Below are 22,928 nucleotides of genomic sequence, written 5' to 3'. Positions count from 1 at the left end.
AGTGAACAGTGTGATGCAATTGTGAAAAAGACTAATAGCATTCTGGGGTTTATTGGTAATAATGTGTATAACACGCAAGATAATTGTCCCACTATAGTGGACACTGCTGAGCCCTCAGCTGTAGTACTGTGTCCAGTTCTCGGTACCAGATCTTAAGAACAAAGTGGACAAACTGGAGCAAGTGCAAGGGAATGTAACAAAAGGATAAAAGCTTTAGAAAACCTGGCCTATGAAGAAAGGTTAAAAAAACTGGTTGCCTTTAGCCTTGAGAACAGAAGACTATGTGGAGGACCTGCTAACCATCTTCAACTATGTTAGTGGCTGTTATCAAGAAGGCAGTGATCAATTGTTTTTCTTGCCCACTGAAGCTTGTACAAGAGATAGTGGACTTAATACTCATCAAGGGAACTTTAGCTTAGATGTTAAGAAAATCTTTTGAACTAGAAGGTACTGCAGCTCTGGAATATGCCTCAAGGGAGGTTGTGGAATCCCCATCACTGGACAAACACATGTCCAGCTTGATCTGGGTTGACATGATCCTACCTCAGCTCAGGGGATTGGACTTGTTGCCTTTTCAAGATCCCCTCCAGTCCATCGTTTCTATAAATCCATAATTCTATAGAAAAAGCCCCTTAAAATACTGGTGGGCAGATAAATGGGTGGATAGAATAGGTCTTCTACGATAGACCAAATCTCTAAATCAATTTGTGTGAACACAACAGGCCTTGTTTCCTCTCAGTTCCTTGCTCACAGGCAGTGACTTTCCAAGCAGAAGGTTGGAATCGCCTTTCCAGTAGCATAGTCACTGATGTTCCACCTGTTGAGTGCAGAGTTTGGCCCAGATAGTCCAAACAATCTCCCCAACTGTCCTAGAGCCAGTTGACACTGTTACATCACCTCTATTCTCCAAATAATTCCACAATATATTCTGAATTTTTTCATGTCCTGTCCCTTCTCAATGAAGATACCATCCATTGGGGTTTCCTATTTTGGGACTAACAACCTCAACTGAAAGGGTCACTTTTTAAACAGTTGCCTTGTTGGCTGTTAAGGTGCATTTGCTGGAGTTACTTTCTCAAATTCTGTTATGATGTGATTGTTTGTTTCTCCCACCTCTTGATTTTCAGGCAAATCAGTGAGATGAAACAGAATGAATATCCAAAAGACATAACAATTCAAATCCTCCTTCTGGATGCTGACAGCTGTACTTCTGTGAGTAAAATGGAGAATCTACTTGTCAGGTCAACACTACATGGAAATCTGAAAGGGGTTTGGGAAGGCTGGTACGCTGCTAATGTATCCAACATCCTTTCTAAAGTAGCTAAGCCTTACTTGACGGAGTGATAAAAGAGCATTCACCATCTATCCTCTGGGTTCTTCACTGGGGTGTTACTTTCAGACATGGGTCAGTTCAGGAAATTAAGAAGCATTGGCACAGGGATAGCTAGACTCACCTAAAAAGCTAGTTGTGGGGATTATTTTTGGTTGCCTGCTTTAACTTCTTTGCCTGGTGTTACCTCTCATCTCAGCACTAGTGAAGACTTTATCTTTAGTGGCTACAGTGAGAGCAATGCCCAATAACACTTGCTACTGGTGCAACAGATTGAGTATTTTGTTCCTGGTAGATTCATTTATTTATTCAGTTTATCGTTGGAGCATATTCTTGCCTTTTCATATTCTCAAGATTCATGCCTGGCTCATGGGTTCATCCTCACCTTCCCTCAGGAAAGGACTACAAAATCCTGTTGCACTGCTAGAGATCTACACTGTACTTCACTCCTGTGCTAACAAGGGAGCTGCCCATCTGGGTTTTCTGTCTGGCAGCATGATGTTTGAGTGGCACTGAGATTCTGTGTTTTGCATTTCCAGTGTGTTGCCAGTGTGGGCTGTGTTAGAAAAGTGCTTGAGACATGATGGTCAGTGTTGTTGGTTCACTGTAACTTTGTTATGCTTAAGAAAGATCCTACTGTATTCCCAGCTTGGTCCACCTCTCACACAGGCAGTAAAATACAGTTGTGTTATCAAGCTAATAAATTAGTGGTAAAACCCTAACCTTCATGGTGTTACCATTGCTTCGCGTGTGCCAGTTTCAGACACTCTACTGCCTAAACGGGTGACAAAAAAGTAGCATCGTTCCTGGATTTTCAAACCTGGTGAAAATATTACCAAATTCAACCCTCTGCACTCCCAACCCCATTCACTTTCTAAGTACTCTTTGAGAATAACAAGAAGTCCTGTGGCACCTTATAGACTAACAGATATTTTGGAGCATAAGCTTTCATGGGCAAAGACCTGCTTCATCAGATGCATCTCTTTGTCTTCCTTGCCTAGACAACAACAGTAAATGTGTCCAACACAGAAACAGCAGACAATGTGATCAAGAAAACAGCTAATCAGCTTGGACTTCCTGTAAGTAGCCACTGCACATCCTGACAGATCCTCTGTTGGGAAGTTGGCAACATCTGTTTTATGGTACACCATAGGTACAGGGGAGTCTGGTAAACATTGACTGGCTAAAGTTAAGCATTAGAACTCTAGTATTCTCCATGCTACAGAGAATATGTGCAGATATCAAATTTAGAAAAACATGCCTCTGTATAATGGACCAAATTAGGGTTTTGTGTAAGTAGATGCAACTCCATTGATTTCCAGAGAAGTATATCCACTTCTACCAGGGCTGATCTTGGCCCAAGATTTTCAAACAGTTATTAATAGAGCTGTGAAATTACTGAAAAAATTGTCTATCCAGTATTGAAGAGAGGCAAAACAACATTCCAATAGATGAATGCCAACCATAGCTGTGCAACACATTGACTATAAATGTATGCGACCCCTCATTTTCTATTAACTATTCATTAAACTCACTTCTATTGTGTTGTAAGTTATTATGCAATGTTGCATACTCAGAGGTGGATATGTTCCTTGCCTTAGAAAACTTGCAATATAATGGAGAAATTAACATTTCATCTCTTTTGTCAGCTTGTATAATGAGTGAACATAAAGTATTACATAAGCATGCTTGCACTTCTTTATGCTTGCCGTTGGGAGAGGGGAATCTCATTGGTCTCATTACTGTATCTGTGGACAGAAATATTTGTAGTCTGACAGGTCAGTCAAGGCAAAAATTAGAAACCTTCTCAACTGGAAGCTGGCCCTGAATGTTGTGCATACCCCATTATAGCCAGCGAATGCTAGCATTTCGGTGGGATCTTAGAAATGAGTGATGATATCTGATCAGTATTTCAAGAAACTTCCTGAATCTGAGCTTTCTGTGTGGATGTTGGGGAAATCTTAGTTTATTTTCATCTTTCTCATTACCTTTCTTTCTCTCTCCTGAACCTTTCACCTTCTACTGTATGGCAGACAACCAGATTCTGAGAGCTTGTCACTCCTAACCCTGATGTCTCCCAGATATTTATAGAAATTTGTTTCCTGACCATTGGCCCACTCCAACATTAACTATTCTAGTTGTTTTCTGTGCCACTTCCAGCTTCTCCAGACCCTCTTTTCAGTCCTTGGCCCCATTTAATATTTGTCCCTTATCTTCCTCAATCCACAGGGGAGACCAAGCGACTACCACCTCTGGGTGATATCAGGAAAGGATGAACCTGCTTATCCCCTTATTGGTAAGAGTTCTTCCATTTTTTCCTTTAGGTATGCCAGCAATAAGATGCTGATGTAGTATGCCAGTGATGATGAGGATAATAATAATAATAATAATGGTCACTATTTAAGAGACTCTTTACAAATCCATCTCAAACCATGTGTTGGCTCTTTAAAGATCTGATGCTGCATACACAATCATTGTTAAGAAATGCCAGGCACTCCTGGGGTCTAGCTCTTAGCATCTGCTTATGACCTTCAGTTGGCTGTTCCACACAAACAAAGGACTCTATTAGTCAGGGCTGAACATCTTCCACAAGGTCCTGAGGGCTTTCCATGATTACTTCTTGGGGAGCAAATTGCACCCTAACTCCTAAAGCAGAAGGAGTAGCTGCATGCAGTCTGTTGCTTAGATAAGTGTTTGCCAAAGTGTGGTCCATGGCCCAGTACCAGTCCTTGGAAAAAAAAATACTGGTCCTTACAAAATATACAAATTATCACCCATGATCCTATTGATTTGGTACATTTTGTATTTTCCCATGTAATTAAGGTGATAACAATAAGTTAAGCACGTAAGTATTTTATATCAATATTTATATTATTATGTAAGATTATTATTGCAAATAAATAATACACAGTGAAAATTATTCAGTTTTTATATTTTTTTAATATGTTTATATTTTGGGCCACAAAAAAAGGTAATGAAAGAAAATGGGTTCCAATTATATAAAGTTTGGGAAAGCCCACTTTAGAAAGTAGCAATGGCTTCCAGTCTTGCCGAGGATACAGAATCCCAAAGGCGGTCTTAGCAGGTAGGCAACTGAAGGAAGAGGAAGTGTTTTATTTCTTGGTAACACTTAACCAGAGCTGTCCCATCAATAGGTTGAGGTGGGGTGGTTGCCCCAGGCCCTGACCTGTCAGGGGCCCTGCGGCGGCTGCCCCACCTGTCCTATGGGAGTGGGGGGATTACCTGGAGCAGGGCTCAGAAGTCAGGGGCAGGTGGTGGCAGCAGGAGACACAGAGGGTCACCTCCCCTCAGCATCCCCCACTTCTGCACTCACCATGCAGTGCTCTGACACCACCTCCCAACCTACTGAGCCCCACTTCTCCATGGGTAGCTGGAAGGTGACTTCCTGTGGCTGCCACTGCTCTCTGCTGCCTGCCACCTGCCCCAGGTAATCCCCAACCAGGCTGATACCTAGTGGCAGGGGGAGCGGAGTGGAAGAAGGGGTGGGGCCCGCAGCAGAGAAGGAGGGTTGCCCTGGGCCTCAGGCCCAGGGGACTGAGGGGTGTTGCACTGCACTCCACTCCGCCTTGGGACAGCCCAACATTTAAGCCTATCAAGAGCCCAACGTGTTAATGTTTTTGTCTGATGTCTATTTTTCAAAGCATTGCAGCTCAGATTTAAAGAAACCATTTTTCAGGCAAGAGGTTATAGCCTACTGTATTAAGCAGATGTTTCATTTCATAAGGTATTTTTGCTTTGCTTTAGTACAAATGCCCATCTGATCTGAAACCAATCTTGCAAGGAGACACAGGGCATCTGGGGAAATGTCCTTTGCAAATTGTTCATTTGAAATGTTCTCTTTTTACACACACACACACACACACACACACACACACACACACACACACACACACACACACACACACACACACACAAAATTTGTTTAGTTTATGATAAATTTGGGACATGGGAAGGAAAACATTGGGGTTTCAGAGCCAGGACAGACACTCTCAGAGCTCTGTGTGTGATGATTTCAGAAACACAACACTACCAAATAAGCTAAAACACAGTATTCTGTCTTATTAATTCCAGGCATTAATCTTTGAAAGTACCAAAGTTATAGTCTGAAAAAAAATATTTGTTTCAGATTTGCATCATTGGCAAAAACAAGACAGTGAAATAAGATTAAATGTACAATTAAAATTAGACAGGGTATTTACTTTGGCACAGTGTGTGAAGCAGGGCTCTCCAATCTTTCCCATAGCAATTCATAACAAATTCTATTATTGCATATGACATTCTGATAGAATCATATTTAAGGAAGAGCCATTTGGATTAAAATAAGAATCAACTCCAACCTGAACTTCTTCTGCAGTTCAAAATACTTTGGGTGGTTTTTTTTTTTTTTTTGAGTTTTTCTGTTAATATATTTTCAAATCTTTGCAATTCCTGCCAGAGACCAGAGTGCCCAAAATACCAGACAGTGCACTGCCCTTCCGGTGCTTTTAACATCACCAGCATTATGAAGTGCTGATTCCTTTCAAAGAGAGAGCCTATACTTGGGCTACTTTTATAAACACAGTCAAAACTCTGTATGTGATCGAGTAGTGGCGAGTGAACAAAAAAACTATCACTCGGTGTGTTATAGAATGTCCATATCCCAGCTGCTCTGAAGGATCTGAACAGAGGATTATGCATCTGAACAAAGCAGGCATCACTTCTAATATTTTGACCAATACCCTGTGAGCTGAACTGCTAATCAGCTACCTAGGTTAAAAGTTTTGAAGGTCAACTGTAGAGTTTAGCAGCTCAAGTGATATTCCAATGAGCAAGTTTCACACTCAGGTTCACATTCCAGTGGTGTCTATCAAAATATATTTCTTACACAACATAGTTGTGGATTTATTGGTCCCAGGATATTAGGGAGACAAGATGGGTGAGGTGTAATATCTGTTATTGGACCAATTGCTGTTGGTGACAGAGATAACGTTTCACGCTATAGAAATCTCCTCTTCATTTTCTAGATATGAAGAAGAGCTTTGTGTAAGCCTGAAGGCTTGTTTCTCTCACCACTGAAATCTGTTCCAATGAATGATATTACCTCACCCCCCAATCTTGGCTCTTGTATTTCATCATTTTAAATGAGCTATTTTCTCACTGTTGTTGAAACTGAGATGTGGTGTCCTTTCTGGATTAATTCTCCCATAGGATTTGCTCCCACTGGTTTGTTATTGTAGAATTGCTCTTAAGAGCATGTTGTCCTCATAAAACTGTTATTGTAGGGTTGCTGTTGAACACTTAGCACAGTTTTGTGATTGTTGGTGTCTCTCACAGGTGCTGTCTGACCATGCTTATTTGTTGTGGTCATTGAGTTTAGGGAAGCACCGGTTTGATTTTTATTGTAGGATAGCATGCGAGCACAGAATAGTGACCATTATTAACACAGCTGTATGCACATGAGGTCGTTGACTGAAGACTACCTCATGAGCACAGGAATGCACATGCTATAGTAGTGTAGTATGTGAGCAGAGGGATACGCACACATTACACACATTAAATAGAGGTGAGCACATTCTCTGTTATGTAGGGTGGCTAATGAAGACTGGAGTTGTGGGTTTTGTTTGATTTATCTACAGGTTGAACTTCTCTAATCCGGAACTCTCTCATCCAGCAACATCCGTAATCCAGCATGATTTTAGTTACCAAGCTGACTACTTATCATGGATGTGGCCAAATTTCCCGTGGTCCCATCAAGTTCGTTTACAGCCATCAGTCCTGGCTCTCAGTGTTCTGTGCTGTTATTTAGCTGTAATTTACCCCAAATGACTTTTAAGAGCCCCGTAAGCGGTGGAAGTTTTGGTAATGCTGCTCGACAATATTGACCTCCTGCAGTCCAGCGAATTCTGTCGTTCAGCACCGGTCAGGTCCTGAGGGTGCCAGACAAGAGAGGTTCAGCCTATATTTACTTTTCAAATAGTCCTGACATATTTATGGGGTGGTGAGGGGAATGTAAGATTCCACCACCATTGTCTGGACAATATCAAAACCACAGATGTGCCCAAAGGTAGGCAGATCACTCTTGGTGTATTTCCCTTTGGTATCTATTTAAAGTAAACTCACTGCTATTATTGTTTTTCCAAATGAGATTGCCGTCACATCTGATTATGTGAAATTTATGGAGGAAACAATTCTCCCCACCCTTCCGGGCACACATACCAATGTGTACATACACGCAACAAGAGCTCAGCTTCTACCCTTCAGGAGCCTTTTTCGTATCTGCATATGCCAGTAATTTCATGGATTAGCAAACACAGGAAGTCCTTAGAGTAAACTTTCCACTTTTTACTGCCACTACAAATAAAAAAGTTCAGCATAGCTGCCTCAGAGTCAGGGTGTGGTTACTAGATAGTGCACTCAACTGAGAGTCAGGACAGAAGGTGTGTATGTGGGGGGGGGGGTCTATTTCCACCTCTGCCACTGGCCAGTTGTGTGATCCTGGTCAAATCACATTACCTTTTTGTTTTCCCTCCCATCCTTGTCTGTCCTGTTCAGACTATAAGCTCTTCACAGCAGAGATCATTTCTCACTGTGTATTTGGTGCAGTGCCTAGCACAGTGGAGCCCAATCCCCGTTGGGATGTCTAAGTACTACTGTGATTCAGATTTGGTGAGCTGGAGACATGCATGCTCGGGGTCGGGGGAAGGTATCTGATATACCCTTTTAAAATATCAATTTAAATCTGCGACTTGCTTCGGTGTTCTTCAAGGCAGCTTCTTCCAGCTGTAAAACAACTGAATCTGCACTTTGATCCTTTTCCATTTCCCCTCCGATTTTGCTTGTCCTCCTGAGGGCAGCACTCCTGCCAGGTTCTAGGCTGAAAGTCTCCTCAGTCAAACATTTCTCTTTACCCCAGAGCATGTGCAGCACTGGCACAGCATGGCAGGCCTTCCCCAAACCCTTGCCACTCAGCAGTGCACCTCAACCCCCAGCCTAGAAAAAAGCACATCCAGGAGTAGTCTCACAGGCCATGGCCCATTCATTCTTTGGGCTCTCTGATGAGACTGCTACAGCTAACTGTGGTGGAAGTTGTGAGATGTGGATGCCTGACCACTGCCAACCAGCTCCCCTAATTGCTTTCACTCATGGGCGCTATATCCTCACATAGTCTTTCTGGGTCTGTGACTAAAACAGGTCATGAGCATCCTTTCAGCATCATTCTGAGCTGCATCCGAGACTCTATGGACCACCACCAGGGAACCAACAACAACACGCTCCTAGCTGATGGGACAGAGGCTTCCCTCCTGGACCAGCTTCCCAAGGACAGGCAGTGTCAGTTCATCCTGAAACCCAGGCCACACGCTCCAATGCATCTGAGGAGAGGTGAGAGCCAGAAAGATGCTGTATGTCGCTTCAGAGAACCTGGGAGCTCTCCCTCACGGCAGTTTTTTACTTCCTGTTGCATTGTGTATTTATTTTAGATAGCGACTCACAGCTTGGCTATATCTGCACTGAAAAGAGGTTTGATTTTTGTCCCATCATAAAACAGGGCTTGTTCCTTCTCCTACTGAACAAACATTGACTTCAGTGGCAGCAGGACTTCACCCAGGCCTAAACCATGACTTTGGCTCTTATTACCAAATTCTAGGTGTTTATAAGGGGAGACATGCTAGTTGTTTTCAGGTATCTAAAAGGGTGTCACAAGGAGGAGGGAGAAAATTTGTTCTTCTTGGCCTCTGAGGATAGAACAAGAAGCAATGGGCTTAAACTGCAGCAAGGGCGGTTTAGGTTGGACATTAGGAAACAGTTCCTAACTGTCAGGGTGGTCAAACAGTGGAATAAATTGCCTAGGGAGGTTGTGGACTCTCCATCTGTGAAGATATTTAAGAACAGGTTAGATAAATGTCTATCAGGGATGGTCGAGACAGTATTTGGTCCTGCCACGAGTGCAGGGGGCTGGACTCGATGACCTCTCAAGGTCCCTTCCAGTCCTAGCATTCTATGATTCTCTGATAAGCATTTAACAGCAAGTTTCAATCTCCTTGGATGACTTGCCATGTTCCACACACACAGCCACCAGACTATATTTGGCTCTCTGACTAGATCTTCCCAAGAAGCACAGGAGACATTGTCTCTGAGGTCTTTGTTTGCCAACTGGTTTATTGATGGGTTGAACTAAGCCTACAATAACTTCCATGTTTGAGTCATTCAATTAATACAAGAATTATCCATGACAAACTTGTTTGCTGATCAGTGTTCCCTGTAAGCTCACCGCTTGGGTGGTTGTCCAGAAGAGATTCAGGTGCCAGAGTGCCCAGAGCCACCCACAGTGGGCAGCATGTGTTTCCATTTGTGGTTCACATCCACACATGCCTTGATGCACATAAAATTTATTCAGCCCATGGATGGAAAAAATACAGGGAACACTCCTGCCAATTGACCAAACATGTACCAATAATTTCTCTAGTGACTATTATTTGACCCTCTGTAGAGCTGCACACATAATCCAAAAGGCAGTTCAGAGATGATGTGTTCCTCTAGCGATAGGAGAAGTTAATCACTCAGGGCTGAAAGCACTCAAGGAGGTAGACACTGAAGACCCTGTTTTAGGCACCAAAGTCCCAGTCTCAGGTTCAATGTGACAAACAAACCTCCTGCTGAACCCTGAAAGTGCCTAAACCCACTTGGCACCTAAGATTTTCCACTGTATGTTCCCTAGGTGCTTAAGTTTCTCATTCTGGCCATGTGCAGGGCTGCCTGATCCCTCAATCCAAAGGGGCTTCCCAGCTCGGAACTGTAAGCTGAATTAGCCACTTCTCCACAGCGTGGAGTCAGGCATCTCTCCTTGAGAAAGGGGTGGAGCGTGGTGTGTGCGTGCACACACACACACACACGCGCGCGCACACACACACACACACACACACCAGCCTAGTCTGCTGACTCTTGTGCCTTGCAGCCTTAGGTGACTATCACCTAACTCAGGCTTGGTGAATGAATAACAGCGATTTTTTTCCAGGACCCTAAAAGTGAGGCATTGTGGCACACAGCGACACAGCCTGTAACTCCTTTGGAGAGCTCAGCTTTCAAAAGGCTGGGGAATAGGCCCAGCCAGCTCGAAGCCACTTGCTGCATGGCAGTAAGGCAAGACAGATGACTGAATGGCGCAGCAGCATTATGGCCTCCTAGCACTTCTTCACAGCACATAAACAACTTCTTATTATTATTATTTACTAATGTTTATTGCAGTAGCGCCACAGGGCCTGCTAAGAATGGGCTCCCATCCTGGTAGGTGCTATACAAACATTCCATCCTATGCTGTGCTTATTAAATATTTGTCATGTGGGTTTTCACTGGGTGACTGACCTCACTCTGCCCCTTGATTTAAGCACTTTCTCCCCAGCAGGACTCCCATGTATTTCCAATCCACAACATTGGAATTTTGACAGTATATTTCACTGTAAAACAAATGAACGCTGACTCCCTTTTCCCTGGTCTAATGCACGGCCCTTGCGAAAGGAGCGACTGGTAAACCAAGGGGCTTTTGGCTGTTTCAGATTCCTTGCAGAAACATACCAAGCGGAAGAAATCCCTGATTGACTGGGCTTTGCGCCGGACTACCAGCCCCCCAACGGGCAGCCCAGCATCACAGTCTCCCCCGACCCCACGGAAACTCTTTGGCCTGTCTTTGTCCTCTGTGTGTCCTGATGGAATCCTCCCCAAGCCTATCATGGTAAGATGGGGTTTCTGTCATGAATCCCAGCATTAGCCAGAATATATTATCTATTCGTCCACCTCAGTATCACCTCACTTCCCCAGGTTTGGGGAGGAGGAGGGATGAACCTGTGTTGTTATATTATTTCAAACAATTGTCCCCTGCAGAGTCACCCACATCCCCTCATGTACCCTCTGGTTTTCCTTGAGAATCTCCTACCTGAGGGCGACCAGCCTTAGCCCTGCTTAGTGAGGTCTGATCCAGTAGGGATTCAGATGATAAAGTCTTCTAAATCTGTGTCGGGGTTGGGCTTTCTCCTAGGATATGCTGCTTCTGCTGTACCATGAAGGGCCTTCCACAAGGGGCATTTTCAGGCGCTCAGCCAACGCCAAGATCTGCAAGGAACTGAAAGAGAAATTGAACTCGGGAGATGATGTCCAGATGGATGGCGAGTCCGTCTTTGTGGCTGCCGCAGTCATCACTGTACGTTAGTCCAAATGGTACTGCTCTTTGCACAGGGAGGAGATAAGGGAAATCATTTTCATGGGGCACATTGGGCCTATTCCCCCCCCACACCCAGGACTGGGCATGTGTCAGAGAGCAGACATGGCCCTGCATGAACAGAGACCTGCTGCTTTAACAGCCTTTAACGTGCAGAAACGATTACTGGCCCTGAGGCCAGTTTCCCTTTTTGTTCCGTCTAATGCGGCCATGTCCAATAGTAATTCAAGGACTGTCACACTTGTGGTTGTGGTCCTTCCATTCCCCCCTCCCCCCTGCCCAGGCTCTAACTGAACATCCGACCCTCCCCCACAGCCAGTCACTCCCAGCCCCTCCTGCCCCAAAATGAATGCCAGCGACTCACCAGAGCTGCTGCTGCTGAAGCCACCAGGGCTGCTGGAACCAGAGCTGCCAGGGCTGCTGGGGCCATGCAGGAGCAGCCGGGGCTGTGAACAAAGGAGCCTTGCTGGGGTCAGAGCAGCCAGGGCCACTCCTGCTGCCACACACTTGCCCACCGTGCATGGAGCAGGCGGCGGTCATGCCACGTGTGCATCTCTGAAGAGCCGCATGCAGCTCCAGAGCCTGCAATCACCACACATGTGGCGAGTGGTGAACTTATTGGACACTGCGGTTCTAATGTAAAACCAGAACAGAACCACAGGCAGCAAGGGGTTACTCAGATTCAGGCTCTACCAGCCCGGCTGCATTAACTTGAATTATCCACCCTCAGGTTACTCCTGTCGAGTTAGCCTAGCTCCAGTGCAAGCAGCTACACTGCCATATAACACTTGAGCTGCCAGGTCCACACTGGCTCAGCCCTCACTGGTGTATGTCACTGGGATTCTGGGGAGTTCTTAGTGATGCAGGAAACAGAACTGCTCTGGAGATTGGGGAAGAACTTGTGAGGAGACACTGGAGAACTAGTAGCACTTGACTGAAGTTTACCTGGGTCCTCACTACAAAGTGGTTGTGTTAGCAGCTGACAAAATGTGCAAAGTCGGGTCTGGCTACACCAGACTTTAAAGTCCAGTGCAGATACACAATTCTAGCTACAGATCGATTTCGTGCATCTGGTAGAGACATGTTAAACTGAACTCCAGAAGATCAACCCTGACCGGGTTGGTCTTCCCAGAAGTATAGACATTGCCTCAGACTTCAGCCTCTGCTCCCTGATGTGCCAGCCAGCTCTAGTGAAGAGCACCACTGCACTTGAGTTAAGGGCCACTGAGTGCGGAAGGGATCTGAGCTAAGGGCAGTGCTCAATTTATAACTTTGCTCTCTGGTGAAGACGAGGTATCATATTGCCTGGCAGGTATGAGAGCTGGTCAGGCCAGCACTTGAAATATATTCCCAGTTCTCCACTTGTTGGCCAGCCAACTGGGTAGAAATCTCTCCAGTTCACTGTTAGCTTAAGGGGAGATTCACATTGATTCAACCCAAGATATATGTTAGACTGTGGAATAGTATCACAAGAAAAGTGGTGGAAACTCCATTGGTTGGACACTTAAATCTTGACTAGATAAAGCCCTGGCAAATGTACAGTTCTATGGAGAATAATCCAGCTCTGGCCAATGGATGAATTAGATGAACCATGTCTTGCTATGACACACAGATCATCTATTTGTCCCTGGGAAGCTGGGAGGCCTTGTGGGAACTGACTTGTGTCACATTTCATTTGATCTTATGTTTAATATAAATGAACATTTATGCATCATGAAATAAATTATTCCAAACTGACCAGACTGCTCTGCATATATATATTTAATTCAGGATTTTCTACGAAATATACCTGACAGTGTTCTATCCTCAGACATGCACGGGCTGTGGATGGAAGCCATGGACACAGAAAATCGAGCACATAAGATTGAAGCCATCAAAAGGTATGTAAATGTCCCGTTATGTCTCTCTTGTATCATTTCCACCCGCTTGGCATCATTGCTGTGTTCTAAGAGATTCCTCATATTGCGCTTAGGCCAGTTCACATGAGATTTTTCTTTTTTTAATACACCGCCTCTCTGCCCTCTCTCAAAAAACCCAGCACCATTGGGTATAAATGGACTTAGGTGCCTAATTATTGGTGGTTTTCGCGTGGATGCACAAAGTTAAATAGATAGCCACGTTCGGAGCCTGCCAGCCATAGTACCAGGGACATGACGATTTTATCTGCCTTCCTATCTGACTCACTAGCAGGATGGTCCATTAGCATCACATGGACATGACCCAAAAGACAAACCTCTTCCTATACCTGGCTATACTCTTCCTATACCTGGCTCAGCCCCCTGCTTTTTTTTGCTTTTTTTTTTTTTTAAATAGTGACTGTTTGGCTGCTCCTCCTTCCCCTTAGATCTCCATATGGTAGATCATGGCAAAGTGTATCACTGTCCACGCTGCCAGCCCTTGTCTGTATATGTGTCCTCCAGGCATTCTACTGTCTCCGAAAGTACTGTGGAGTAATGTCCAAATTTTCCCAGAATGCATTTTGCACGGTAGGTGTGAATGCACAAATGTGATAGCAACGTAACTGTGCGGTGAGCGTAACTCAATGCTCTTTGTTGTAGAGCGGTCGGATGAGAGTGTCACAAACTGGTTACAAAAATGCCACTGTACCTGTAGTGCTTTGAAAGGGGACCAGGTTTTACAGGCTCCTTGTTTTGCTGTCTTTTCCCTGGGCAGTTTGGTGAAGCAGCTCCCAGAAGCCAACCTCATTTTACTCAGACACCTGTTTGGAGTCCTGCATCAGATTGAGCAGAATTCAGGGGAGAATCAGATGAATGCATTTAACCTGGCTCTCTGCATAGCTCCCAACATGCTCTGGCTCCCTAGTCCCACTGGGCCGGAAGAAGAAAGTAGGTCAACTAAGAAGGTAAGTCCTGGTGGTGGAATTCTGGTGGTGGGATTCTGCTCATGTGATTTTCTTCCCCAGTTCCCACCTCCTGGGATTTCTTCCACTGCAGTCTACATAGGACTTGTAAAGGGTTAAACTGATTTAAATAAGCAGCATTTTTAGCTTCACCTTTCCTTCCCTCCTGCCACTCATGTAAATTGTTCTGGGGTGACTTGAGCACTGAGGCTCTGCAAGTATGGAGAAGTCATGATCTGCTCTAACAAATGGACTTCCCTGCTGTGCATATGCACCCTCGGAGTGGTGAGGAGGGCACTTATTACCCCATTGGAAGGGAGAGAACTGCCTCCCACTCTGAAATGTCTAATAATGGTGGCACCGTCCTGCAGAGAGGAAAGAGTCTAACACCATGACACGTCTCTCCAGAGGCAGGATATTGCCTGTGGCCAGTAAGATAAGGACAATAATAATTAGGACAACAGGCTTTGCTGTGTCAGCTTACAGTATTGCTCCATTAAGTCCAGCTTCTTGCCTTCATCTATGACTGATAAACAAGCATCCAACCTAAAAGATATGGTCCCCAGCTTTCTGAGCCAAAGAGAAGTCTCAGGATTAAGTCTTATGTTTGTGCAGAAAAAAAGGCATCATCATATTGTCTGCGTAGGCTAATTTGTCTTGGAGGATAATACAGCTGGATATATTTTCCCCAAACTGACCCCAGTGTTTTCTCTCCTTTGGCAGGTGGCCATGTTAGTTCAGTTTCTGATTGAAAACTCAGCTGAAATTTTTGGAGGTGACATCACTTCACTGTTTCAAAGACCAGACAAAGAAAAGTCAAAAACCTCTGAGGATTTCCTGGGTAAGGTTATGGCGTTGTACTTTCCTGGCTTCTCCTCCAGAGATGTCTGGTCACTCACAAGTGCTGTCAAATGCCTCGTGACAGTTCCCACACTCTCTGTCCACGGGAAACTGGAAGGGGAGATTCATTCTCAGCTAGTCCTTGCCCCTTGTTTCCTGCCTATATTTTGACAAGGGCATTGAATAAGCACAGTACCTCAGATATGGGCTCTGTTTGGCTGGCTTGCCTCTTCTCCATTACCCCCGTGTTGATTGTAGCTGCTGCAGGTTTGACAGAAAATTTACCTCAGAATTCACCATTTTCCAACAGTCTTTTTTTTTTTTAAGAAAAAAAAGAAAATGTGGAGCATTTTAAACTGATTTTTCTAAACTTAGACTTGGAAGGTGAGCATTTAAAGGAATCAATACACAACACACTCTGACCTAATCACAAGACCCTGAGTCTCATGAACCAAGGCACAATGGGTTCCATCACCAATAATTATATGCAGTCCTGTAGAATTCCAACAGTTTGCATTCTCTCTGCATGTCTTCCCCAGGTATTGGCATGGCACAGCACAACGATTCCTCTGATGAGATGGAGTTTGCTGCCTGTGACCAGGAAAGACCAAATCATAAGCGCATGCCTGAAGCTATTTCCTTGTTTGACCCATCCAGTGGTTTACCTGAAGAGGTGCTGGAAGATTGGGATCTGTATAGTGAGATCACTGCCTGCTACCAAAGCAAAACTAGGAAGAATCCCAGCGCAGACAGCTATGACCTCCTGGAGGAAGAGGGCTCTTTCTGCTCCATTGGCTCCATACGTTCACTGAGCCCTGCAAGGGATCGGTGCTCTTCTGAACCTAGTGTCTGCCTCAGCTCTCAGCTCCCAGCCCAGTGCCATGAGCCCGTGGCTCGCCAGTCCAGCTGTGATGCCACCATCATGCACAGTCACACTGATTATATCCACAGGCTCAGGCAGCTGCAGCTGGAGAGCCAGAAGCTGATTGATGAAGGCCTAAGCCTGAATAAGACTAGGCAGAATTTCTGGCAATCACCTCAGACCAGCTCTAGGGTGAAGAAGCTCAGCCTTCAGAGACCCAGCCTCTCAAACAGGTCCAGCTTCTCCAGCCTGTCCTCCACCACCACTTCCCCTTCTGCCTCCTCACTAAGCTCCTTAGACAGCGCATTCTCCTACTGCTCTGAGTCCTCAGCCTTCAGCCCCACAGATGTCTCCTCCCTGCCTTTCATGTTTGGCACTTCCACCAGACTCCATGCATTGTCTCCAAAGACAGCAAAGAGGTCCCTGAAAGAATGGAACAAGCCCCTGACATCTTCTTTGCCTATGAACCCTTGTGACTTGGACTCCTGCAGCAAGTCTGAGCAAGGGGACATGGGGAGCAGGCATTGCACTGGAGAAAGGAAGGGGTTTGCGCCCATCAGAGGAGCTGCCATGGGAAGCCTGTTGAACGAGCATGACTGGGAGGAAGAGAAAGGGCAAGTGAGATGTGCCAGAGGCTCTGGACGAGCTCTCGGAAACCTATGTTATTTCAAGGAGGCTGAAAGTAAAACAGACCCCCCAACTCTTATCACAGCCAGGGAAAGCTTATCAGCGATTGGCCAGCAAGGACCCAGGGAGAAATCAGTGAAGCATATTGAGATTAAAGGCCCAGAGTTTTCCCCTCCCAGACAAGAAAGCCTGAAGCGCACAAAGATAACCTTTTACATGGCTCCAAATAAAGGAAGCCCACAGGGGTCTCCAGTGGAACAGGAGGATGAGTGTTTCTCCATGAGCACCCGTAGCCCCAACTCAAACACCAGCAGCAGCGACCTGAGCATTTCCAAGAGTCAACACACAGTAAGAGTCCACATCCCCCAGACAGTGTTCTATGGGCAGAACACCCCACTGGTGCTACAGTCCATCTCCAGGAGATACCGTCATGAAGCAACGAGCCAGCAGCCACAGATGGAGTGCCCAGAGACTTGCCAAAGTGTTCTCCCTGCAGAGGAGCTGCCAGACAGCGCTGAACAAGCAGCGCCTGCCAAAAGCCACAGCAAAAGCACCAACACTTTCAGCCACACTATCCGCATCATCCTCCCAGCCTCCATCCGCAACACGGTCAGGGAATACTTCAAGCACGATGAGGCCAAGAACAGCCATGCAGCAGATGCAGAAGCTGTGGAGCGTGAACTCATCCGGAGCAGGGTGGAGTGGATCAAGAGCCAATCACACACAGATGCCCCTCCAGAGGAGTGCAAGACAGTGGCATTTGCAGAAGAGACATTTGTCTAGGAGACCAGAGCGTGGGAAGTGTGGTTGTTTTTTATACAGTGTGCTGGGGTAAATGTTCTGTAAGATACAACTGAGGTGTGAAGAATTTAATAGTCTGTGTGGGTCAATAAGTGTAAAGTGATGCTAATGTGTAATTAATGTCTGGGTTGGTATTTCTACTGCCTTTTTTCCTACAAAAGGTACTTAACTGACCAGTGCCCAGTGGGCTGAATCTTCCCCTAGAGGTGTAAATTGGCTGAATTGTACAGAGACCTTTACCTGAATTTCAGGTTCTCCGAATAGTTTTGCCTCAAGTCTTAGGTATTTGTGGGTCAGCAGAGGCACTTGGATAGTGAATTTATATTTCATAAAAAAGTTGTGGTGGGTCCTTGACAATGTAGCAAAGTTTTGGATCAGGCTGCAATTTTTTTAAGTTTGTACAAAACTCCACGAGATTGTTAATTTCTGTCACCTGTGTTTCTTGCAATCCAAAGTCTGACTCTTCACCCCTAACTCAAAATGCACAGATAGTGCTTCCTTCTCTAGCCTTCTTTGTCCTCCATACTTGGGCTTGAAATGGAAAGGTTTTCTTTGTTGACTGAGGCTGGGATGTCAAAGCCACCTGAAGGAATCAGTTGCTTAACAGATTAGGCATCTTGAAAATGGCAATGTTAATCTGCTCTAGTGCATCCACCTTCTCTTCTCCTGGTTCCCCCCCAATAAGAATTCTGTGCAGCTTCTCAGCTTGTGTAAATGGTCATGGCTCCACTGTCTTCAGAGGAACTATAGTAGAACCTCACTTGCTGAACAAAATGTTGGGTTTTTTAACTTACAACTGAATGTTGACAAATGTTCAGCTTTGAAACTTTCCTAGACTGAATTAAAATGCAGCTTTTAACCATCTTAATTTAACTGAAACAAGCACAGAATGTTCTTGACCTCGTCAAATTGTTTTGAACTTTCCCTTTATTTTTAGTTGTTTATTTTTAATACAGTGATGAACTGTAATTCCTATTTTTTGTTTGTTTATTGGTTTTTTTTGTTTGTTTGTTTGTTTTTGTTTTTTGTCTTTTCTGATGCCTGATTGCAAACGTTTCATACCAAATGAGGTATGTGGTTGCCTGCTCAGTTTATAACTCTTGTGTTCTTAACTCTGAGGTTCTGCTGTATGACAATTTATACAAGCTAGGAATCTGCTCCTTGGTTCTCTGCAAGTGGCTGGTGATATAAAAAGGTCTACTGAAGGAAATCATTATTTCCTGGGGAGTTTAACTGAAGGTAAAATTCCAAGAACTCACTTCTCAGATATTGAGGCAGTGAATGTGGGGATGCTACTTAAATCCCTAACCATGCTTATGAAGAGTTGAGCATAGTTTGGTTTTGGCATGATGTCCAAGGAGTTGTGGAAAGTCGTTGAGAAGTACTGCTGAGTGGATTGTGAAGTAAGGTCCTGTCTGGCCAGAAAGCTACCAAGCAGTTCAAGGACTGGACTGCATAAAGTTGAGAGAATAGCGGTTGTTAGACAGATACAGCTTCCCCGCTAAGTAGTGATTAATTCTACTCAGTGAAGCACATGCACAAATGTGTCCACTGGCTGCAGCAGGCCTGGGTCTGAAGATAAGTACAAATGATGTGAGTTTTAGAGCCTAATAATCAAGCTGAAAGTGATTCATCAGGACAGGAACTTGGAAACAGCACCTCAGAGCATCTGAACCACCGTCTTCAAAGAGCCTGTCCTGAAAGCCTCAGCTGGCTCACACCCATTCGAGCTCGTTTAGGAGTTAATGATGCTGCACTTCACTTTCAAAGAGGAAGCCACCGTTGTTTGTTGGAGGTTTGGAGTTGCAGGTTTCTCCAGGTGAGAAAAGTCACAAATGGTTTGGGATGTTTCATTTGATTGTTGTATACAGGATCCAAAAGCTGCTCCCCCCACCGCCACAGCCAGCATTTTAAAGTAAAAGCAGGGAGCAAGGAGAAGAGAAAAGCAGAGCCCAGGGAATTTGTGCCCCTCTATTCACTGCTTTAGGGTCTGATCCTTCACACTGACAAGTGGCACCTGCACAAGGTGACCATATTACCTGTCCCAAATAGGGGACAGGGAGATATGGGGGAAGGGCTCGTCCAAGCCCTGGGAAGCCAGGAAGGAAGTAGCAGCCACTGGTGCTCCCCCTGGGCCCCAGGGAAGCCACAGCCGCCAGCAATGCCCTGGAGCCCTGGGGAAGCAGCAGCTGCCAACACTCCCAAGGCTCAGGGAAGTGACTCTCACCAGCGGCTGCTGGTGGAAAAGGTGGAGTGGGTAGGGACAGCCCAAATATGAGAAAATTCTTCCCTTTCAAAAAATGTCAGGATGCCTTTTTGGCATCCCAAATACAGGACCATCCTGCCCAATACAGGACGGATGGCCACACTATACCTGCAAGCAGCTGAGCACTCTCCTTTCAACTTGCTGGAGCTGCTCAGCCCCCCCACCAGACTGGATTCTAGTGCAGAGTGAAAGGCAGTAATGCCTGGTCGGTACAAACCACCATCACGACTGTGATCAAAGCCCCTGGAACTTACCAAGGAAGATGCTTGTCCCATGCTCTTTGGCTCATCCTGGTAAAATGTGTGTCATCAGAGGAGAAGGGCCCATTTCCCAAGGCACACAGAGCTCAGTTGTGTACATGTAGCTTTAGACACAGTCTGTGGCTCCTTTACTCTTGACTCACCTTGATGGCCTTTGCCTGATGAGAGATGTATATAATTGTATTACAACACACCCACAATCATCCCTCACCTGTGCTCCCTGAAGAGCCGTTCTCCTTCTTGTCCCAAGCGATGGTTGTAACTATTTCAATAAAAAAAACACCGCTTTGTTTGTCATTTACTGCATGACACATCAAGGATTGCCTTGTTGTTTACTCTACCATAGTTAGTGCTGGTTACATAAGAGAGTAAGAAGGGCCGTATTGGGAAGGAACAGAGTGAAGCAAACCACCAAGTGAACTGTCCTGCTGCCCATTCCCAGCTCCTGGCAAACATAGGGTAAGGGCACCCTCCTGGCAAACAACCTTTGATTGGAGCGCTCCTGGAACTTCTCTAGCTCTTTTTGACCACCACACCCCCCACGGCCTTTGCAACATCCCAGGGTGGATTGACAGCCCTGGGGTTGATGTCAGCTCTTGCCCCAGAGTTCATACATGCTCCAGGCAGCACCAGTACAAGCTTCACAGACACACAAACACTGAGCCCAGCCCAGACAGCCAGAAGGCCCCTTCTCCAGCAGTGACATTGCCATCCCCGTGCCCATCCTAGCTGTCTAGTTACTTCTATAGCAGCAGTGGGGAACCTTTCTTGGATCAGCATCCCCTGACCCACAGCAAAATCAGTCAGGCCCCACAGGCAGGTGAGAAGTGACCCCCCTCTAAACCACCCCCCCCCAAGGGAGGAGGAAAAACTGTCACAGATGTGCCCCCCCACACTCCAACTGAGATGTAGAAAAAAACAAAACAGAGACACTCACCTCACTTTCCTCATGCTCCCAAGCCACCAGGGGAGGGGCTGGGCAGGAGGGAGAGTACAGGAGTAGGCTGGGGGTGGGGATATGGGTCGAGGTGAGAGGCCAGAGGAATGGGGTGCTTAGCTGGTGCAGTTCCCAGGGGGGACACAGGTGCCTGTGTGCCTCCCTCTATTTGTAGGTACCACCCCCCACCGCACACACCACTCCCATTGTCTGGGAATCACAGCCAATGGGCGTGATGGGGGTGGAGCCTACATACAAGCATAGGACAGGGCTTTCCCGCACTGCTGTCCTGTGATTGTATTTATAGCATACGCACCACTACATTTGGGGCACCATTCTGCACCAAATTAAATAGTGCCTTATGCTGCACCTGTGTATTCCCAGTGCTGCTGGCCTCTGCTCCGCCTCCTGAATGTGGCCACCCAATCCCCTGGCCACTGGACCTCTGCTCCACCTCCCAGCCCCTGCAGCCCAATGCCCTAGTGCCTGTGCCCCTGCACCCTGCCTCCCACCCCATGCCCCAATTCCCCAGCCCCACATGGCCCCGCCCTGCCTCCTGGCCCCAGGGGCTGAATCTCTCAGCCATCCACACCCTGCACTGATGGTTCCCCTGCCAGCTCCAGTGGCCACAGTCTCCTGACCCCCTGTTCTGCCTCCCAACCCACAACACTGATGAGCTGCATCTCCTTGCCTTCCACCTGTCCCCCCACCAGCCTCCCCGGCCTGCTTCTACCCCAACAGCCCTGAGCACAACCCCCCGACCACCACCCTATAGAGTTGCTGCCTTGTGCCCCAGCAGGGAGAGAGAGTGCAGGTGCTCGGGCTGTATAGGGCACCCGAAGTCACAAGGCCAGCCCTGCAGCTTCCTGTAGGCTGGATGAGGTGCACAGCTTGCTTTGATCCAGCCCATGAGGCTGAGGGCTCCCCCTCCCTGCAGTGTGGAACCAGTGCAGGTACTCCAGTCACATGGGAGGCACCAAGGTTCATTCAGTTCACCAAGTGTCTGGAGCACCAGTCCTGGCAGAAAGCCCTGAGCCTTGTAGGCTGGATCAAGGCAAGCCGTGGCCTGGATCTCTCCCACAAGCCAAAGGTTCCCCATCCCTGTTCTGTAGCCTCTAGCACCATAACACCTGCATTCCAATCAGTGGCGTGAATAGATTGGGGGGTGGGGGGTGGAATAGGGCTAACGCCCTGGCTGGGATGACTTAGTTGGGGGTTGATCCTGCTTGAAGTGGTGGGGGGGGATTGACTAAATAACCTCCTGAGGGTCCTTCCAGCCTTATGATCATGCCAAGGTTTCAGCCAGAGGTGACACATGTCTATGAGACAGCGCTTTATGACCTTGCTCCTCACAGGGTCTTTGGTATAGTCAGAAGAAAAGCCACTGTCTACGATGATATCATTGTAGGATATGACAGACAGACTATCTGTTCTCCTGCCCATTGTTAATGCCGTTATCATCGAGTCACAGGGCTGGAAGGGACCTCAGGAGGTCATCTAGTCCAGCCCCCTGCTTCAAACAGGATCAATCAGCACTAAGTCAGCCCAGCCAGTACCTTGTCAAGCCAGGACTTAAGAACCTCGAGGGATGGAGATTCCACTACCTCACTCGGTAACACATTCCAATGCTTCACCACCCTCCTGGCGAAGTAGTTTTTCCTAATATCCAACCTACACCTCTCCCTCTTCAACTTCAGACCATTATTCCTTGTTCTGCCACCTGACACCACTGAGAATAGTTTCTCGCCCTCCTCTTTAGAGCTCCCCTTCAGGAAGTTGAAGGCTGCTACTAAATCACCCCTAAGTCTTCTCTTCTGTAAACTAACATTATCCTAACAGTATACCTGGGACATTTTACAGACAGAAAATAGAGCATAAGTGACTTGCTCAAGGTCATTGACCGGCCTTCCTTCTTACCAGTCTTTGGCCGCTGTT

At 46.3% G+C, this 22,928-nt stretch overlaps 1 protein-coding gene and 1 long non-coding RNA gene across 9 annotated transcripts in view; one reads left to right on the top strand and one right to left on the bottom strand.

Annotated features, from left to right (window-relative positions):
* LOC142020422 (uncharacterized) overlaps nucleotides 1-15,773 on the bottom strand; it is a 31,597-nt gene extending 15,824 nt beyond the window's left edge. For 2 of the 5 annotated variants that reach the window (XR_012647389.1, XR_012647387.1), the window contains exons 1-4: nucleotides 15,437-15,773; nucleotides 14,148-14,271; nucleotides 11,905-11,986; nucleotides 11,259-11,444 (exon numbers count right to left, since the gene is read on the bottom strand). This is a non-coding gene — a long non-coding RNA (uncharacterized LOC142020422). Of the gene's footprint in view, nucleotides 1-4,249; nucleotides 7,258-8,755; nucleotides 9,929-11,258; nucleotides 11,445-11,904; nucleotides 11,987-14,147; nucleotides 14,272-15,436 lie in introns of those variants that run through there. The other 3 variants (XR_012647388.1, XR_012647391.1, XR_012647390.1) reach the window with 3 other exon arrangements.
* The window catches only part of LOC142020420 (uncharacterized), a 60,152-nt gene extending 39,785 nt beyond the window's left edge, over nucleotides 1-20,367 (top strand). For all 4 annotated transcript variants that reach the window (XM_075008211.1, XM_075008214.1, XM_075008212.1 and 1 more), the window contains 10 exons: nucleotides 1,128-1,212; nucleotides 2,332-2,409; nucleotides 3,560-3,626; nucleotides 8,522-8,710; nucleotides 10,882-11,057; nucleotides 11,361-11,522; nucleotides 13,311-13,420; nucleotides 14,214-14,403; nucleotides 15,124-15,241; nucleotides 15,780-20,367. In XM_075008211.1, coding sequence (XP_074864312.1) covers nucleotides 1,128-1,212; nucleotides 2,332-2,409; nucleotides 3,560-3,626; nucleotides 8,522-8,710; nucleotides 10,882-11,057; nucleotides 11,361-11,522; nucleotides 13,311-13,420; nucleotides 14,214-14,403; nucleotides 15,124-15,241; nucleotides 15,780-17,512 — 2,908 coding nt within the window. In that variant the 3' untranslated portion in view covers nucleotides 17,513-20,367. The remainder of the gene's footprint in view (nucleotides 1-1,127; nucleotides 1,213-2,331; nucleotides 2,410-3,559; nucleotides 3,627-8,521; nucleotides 8,711-10,881; nucleotides 11,058-11,360; nucleotides 11,523-13,310; nucleotides 13,421-14,213; nucleotides 14,404-15,123; nucleotides 15,242-15,779) is intronic.
* Nucleotides 20,368-22,928: the final 2,561 nt, after the last annotated feature.

The sequence above is a fragment of the Carettochelys insculpta genome, chromosome 13 (genome assembly GCF_033958435.1).
Source record: "Carettochelys insculpta isolate YL-2023 chromosome 13, ASM3395843v1, whole genome shotgun sequence".
Taxonomy (NCBI): Eukaryota; Metazoa; Chordata; order Testudines; family Carettochelyidae; genus Carettochelys; species Carettochelys insculpta.
This window is presented reverse-complemented; position numbering and strand designations above follow the sequence as displayed.